The 4,975-nt window shown below is 37.2% G+C and overlaps 1 protein-coding gene across 5 annotated transcripts in view; it reads right to left on the bottom strand.

Annotated features, from left to right (window-relative positions):
• Ate1 (arginyltransferase 1) overlaps positions 1–4,975 on the bottom strand; it is a 148,416-nt gene that overhangs the window by 77,053 nt on the left and 66,388 nt on the right. For all 5 annotated transcript variants that reach the window (XM_048791316.1, XM_015498342.2, XM_015498343.2 and 2 more), the window contains one exon: positions 1,296–1,395. In XM_048791316.1, the coding sequence (XP_048647273.1) occupies positions 1,296–1,395 (100 nt within the window). The remainder of the gene's footprint in view (positions 1–1,295; positions 1,396–4,975) is intronic.

Raw genomic sequence — 4,975 nt, forward strand, 5'->3', positions numbered from 1 at the left:
GGGGGGGGGGGAGGGGCAGGGAATTTAAGAGATACATCAACCAAATATAATGTATGTCCTTTATTTGAGTCCTAAACCAAACAAATTTACTGTGAAAAGCATTATGAAACAACTAAGGAAATATGAACATTGATAAGGGAAATATGAACACTGATGACATTTGGAAACATTGTTAATACTTTTTAGGTGTGATGGTGAGATTGCAGTTGTTTTCAAAGCATCCTTACAATTTAGAAATAAATACACACTAAAATATTTACAAATGAAAGGATCTTTTTGATTTGGTCCAGATGAATTCATAAGAAGGTAGAGATGAGGATGGGATAAAGGAATGATGAAAAAAATGTGTGAATAATTGCTGAAGCCAGATAATGGGCACACAGGGGCTCCAGGATACTTTTTATTTATTTCAGCATGTTTTTAAAAATATTTATGATTTAAAAAATCATATTTCTGCATGTGGACAATTTACATATCCTATTTATACAGCTTTCTGACGTGTGACCCATCAAGACTCCCAGTTGCCTGTGTTCCTTGGACCACATTTCAGGGTCCTTCCTACTCCTCATTACTCTCCCTCCTATGAGTACATCACAGGCACTGTTACTGGCTCCTTCATGCTTCTCCATCATACCTTCCCTCTTTTTTTTCGGTGGTGATGTTGCTGGGGATTGAACCCAGGGCTTTATGCATGCGAGGCATGCACTCTACCAACTGAGCTATACTGTCAGCCCAAACCTTCCCTTGTCTTGAGTCCTTCCTTTTCTCCTCTTCCACACCTTGTGGAGCAAAACCCCACATCCTCCCAGGCCACTCACCCACCAAGGCAAGACCTGGTTTTATGTTAAATGCCCCCAGCTCCACCTAGACCACAAGTTCTAGGTGGAAGATTCATGCGTGCATCTTCCTGCACCTGCAGAGCTAATAACACCAACTGTGCTGGTGGTAGTGGTGGTGGTCACAGCGGGTGGAGGAAGAATCTGCTCCCTGCACTGCTCAATCCTCCACTAGTACGTAGCAAACATAAAAGAGTTTCACTAACAAGAATCATAAAACCCTTTTTTAAAGGAAATTCTGAAATATGCTTAAAACTCATAATGGATTATAAAGTAAGAGCAGTAAAAACTGTGGTTCTCATTATAGAAAGTTTACTTTTTGAAGCAGCAAAGAGATTTACTTATTAACCCATTCATCCCTCCTTCAAAGCTCCAAATCCTGTGCCTTGAGATAAAAATTTTATTAAAGATTCATTTTTATATAATGAAAACAGACACACATACACAAATCAACTTTACCTTATATTTCATCTTGGGACATGAATGTATGTAAAAACCCATATAGTAGTAGCAGAGTTGAGATGTTTTCTCCTGAAGTTGCCTAGTAAAAGCAATTTCTCTGCCAAAAGAAAAAGAAAGATGAAGATACAGTTAAAACAAAAACAATGATATAATCTGTTAATAAATATTTTTAAAAATCTGATATTTATAATAAAAAAATCCAAATCTTGAAAGAAAAATAATTTTCAAAACACTCTTAAGATAATTTTTTATTAAAGAGATACCCTATAATCCTCTAAAATTATTTTAAGCAAATATACTTAAGTTCCGGTTTCACTCTTCATTAGGCAAAACAGTTCATGCAAAATTCAAGAAGCATAAAATTAAACTGATCTACAGTGTCACATTATTCATTTTGCTGGAATTCTCAAAGAATATGAGCTTAGCAGGTTAAAGATAGTTAAATAGAGCAAATTTGAGAACATTCAAAAGCTAATAAGTTTCAGAAAGAATAACTATTATGCCCATTTACCTGCAAACATGTTCAGCTGTATGAGACATATAACTCGTTCCCGTATCTACATGCAAATCTGATACATGTTTTCCCTAAACAAGAGAGGGAAATACTATGCTCTCACACCATGTTTCCTCTGTTTGTTGGCACAGGCAAGGGCTGCCTCAACAAAGAAGTTACCATGGTGTTCGCTGCAATGCCTTGGCATGGCATGGTTATAATTTAAATCCAGAAAGATCTTGGCACAGAATTTTCACCCTACTTGCCCAGCTAAATGACTTGTTTTGTTGTATCTGAGAGTTTTAAGTAAAACCTAAATACATTTCTAATGCATGTTTCTACATTTGTTTCTTGAAGGCTTTCGTTCTTTTGTTCACTTTTAGAATCAGTGGATGCTTGAAATTTAGAAGAAATATAATATTTAATGTAATATTCTGTGTATTTTTAGTTCAAATTTAAATCTTTGAAAGACTGTTACCTCCCCAAATTCAAAATATTTCTAAATCCAAGCCAAATAAACACAATAAATCTTACTATTCCTAGAACTAATACGCTTTCAAGATTCAACCAAGAAAATATATGGATATAAGCAAATATGAGACCACCCAACCCCTTGAAAGGTACTCCTTTACTTGGTTCTGCTCATCTCAGTTCAGTGTATCACTATGCCCCAAAATCTATGAGTCATTCATAACTGTTCTTTTTCTCTCTTCCCTATGCCCAATCCATCAGTAAATCATGTGGATTCTGTCTTCAAAATATACGGATTCTGGCCACCTCTTATCACCTGCATCTCAGATATTCTAGTCAAAGCCACCATTTATGTCTCCTCTGGATGACTACAAGTAGCACCCCAATTGGCTTTTCTGTTTCTACTCTTGACTCTCCAGTATCTCCAGAGCCAAATAATCTTTTACAGTACTAAATCAGATCAGGTAACCACCCTAGTCACCCGATCCTGTACTGGATAGTATCACACATAGATAAAATCCAACCTCCTACCATGACCTGGCTCCACTGGCCCCTCTCTGTCCTCCATGTATCTTTATGTCCTTCCCTAACCTTAGCCAGGGAGACTCCCCCAGGGCACTGGGACTTGTGATCCCTTTCTCTGGACTTCTACCCTCAGAGTTTTACAAGACTGGTTCCTTTTCCTCTTCTGCTCCCAATATGTCACCTGTTAATAGAAGTCTTTCCTGACCGCTCAGTATGAAACAGGTCTCATGCCTACCACCACTGCTGATTTTGTTTTGTCACAGTTCTATGAAGAATCTAAAATTAAGTTGTCTGTTTTCTAATCTATTATTTACTTTGACCAACTGGAAGCCCTTGTCTATCTTATTCATGTCTATGAAGGGTGCCAAGACACACAGATTAGATTCTGTGCAAGTAAACATGTTAAATGTATTGGTTGCATCACTAAACTTCATCTTCTTAAAATATAGAGTAATGCCAAGCTCATGATCTTCAATTCAAATACTTTTAACATCTGCAGTTTAAGTTATATAAAAATCTACAAGTATAGAACTCTATATTGACTATAGGATTGCTTAAGAAACTGGAAAACTACCCAAACAGCTTCCACCAAAATGTGTTAAAATCAGTAATACAATTAGCAATGTGGAACCTACTCTCCAATTGTGCTCTATGTTAGTCTCCTCTTCTACAAGACTCAGCTACTCCCTTCAAGAGCACCAAGGTAGCACAGGGCTGCAGTGCAGAGGCAATCTCCCCACTGCTCCTCTGCTTCCTTGCAGCTCTATAGTTCTAGGCTTGGTGAGAGACACACCAAGGAGCAGACAGAACTCCTTCCAATCTTGCTGGAAATGATGACTATCTCGAATGCACCAGGATAGTTAAACATCTCTCAGTTTACTGAGCCATGAATATTTCATCAATAGGCCAGGATTTATTATGTGGGATTAAATATTATTGTTAATATCCATCTGAGAGGTCTGGAAAAATTCACAAATATGCATTGTAAAGTGATAGATATAAGAATTAAAACAAAAAAGAAAATGGCAATCATTTAAAAGTAAATAATTCTGATATAAATAAATACAAACTTCAAAAGTTATATAAATTTCTAAAGTTTTAAAATGTAAATGATCTAAATTATCAGTTCTAATTCAAGTGAAATCCAAATGAGCTATGAATATCTTTTATTATATTATACAAAACAAATGCAATTACACAAGAAAATAAAAGATTAGTAAAGATCAGATATAAATATTGTATAATTGTGAATTTGTTATAAATTGGTATTAAGAGAAAAGCCATAATGGAAATACTTGATGGAGAACTTTTTATTTTGTGAACCACTGAAACATATGCAAATATAAAAATCAATTCTTTTTTTTTTTTTTTTTTAATCAAATTACTGCCAGGCATGGTGGCACATACCTGTAATTCTAGCGGCTTGGGAGGCTGAGGCAGGAGGATTGCGAATTCAAGTCATCCTCAGCAATGGCAAGGCGCTAAGCAACTCAGTGAGACCCTAAATAAGTCTCAGTGAGTCTAAATAAAATGCAAAATAGGGCTGGAGATGTGGCTCAGAGGTTGAGTGTCCCTGAATTCAATCCCCAGTAGTGCTTCCCCCCCACCAAAAAAAAATCATACTGCTTAGACAAAAAACAAACAAAACCCAAAACCAACAGACAAGTACTATATGATGTATACTGAATTGGATCCATAGCACAACTTAACAATGAGACAAGAGGGCAGGGGGAAATGCTGGAACCCAACTCAGAGAGTCAGCATTCAGGTGAAACAACGACTAGTGATTTATTAGAAGTCAGAAGAAGAAAAGCAGAAATGGACCACACCAGCACCCAAGGTGTGGCTGCATGGTAGGGAAGGGGAAGCCCCCTTCTGGAGAGCTGAAATAAGGGATCATAAAGAATTGCAGAAGCGCAGACTACATTGCAGGACAGGTATGCAGCTGGAACAGAAAGGGGATCAGATGCAACCCACAGAGACTGTGTGGTTGAACAGCACCCTGCACCTTCAAGCACTGACCTGTGATCTCTGCAAGCACTGGGAAGGGGAACCATCCTAAAAGCTATCTGCAAAGATAAGAAATCCCCGTTCCTTTTCTCTTTCTCTTCTATTTCTCTCTCTCTCTCTCTTTTTTTTTTTTTTTTTTCTTCTGGTACCTCTCCGAGACCCATTTTCGATTACCTAC

The sequence above is a fragment of the Marmota marmota genome, unplaced genomic scaffold, assembly GCF_001458135.2.
Source record: "Marmota marmota marmota unplaced genomic scaffold, marMar, whole genome shotgun sequence".
NCBI classification, from domain to species: Eukaryota; Metazoa; Chordata; class Mammalia; order Rodentia; family Sciuridae; genus Marmota; species Marmota marmota.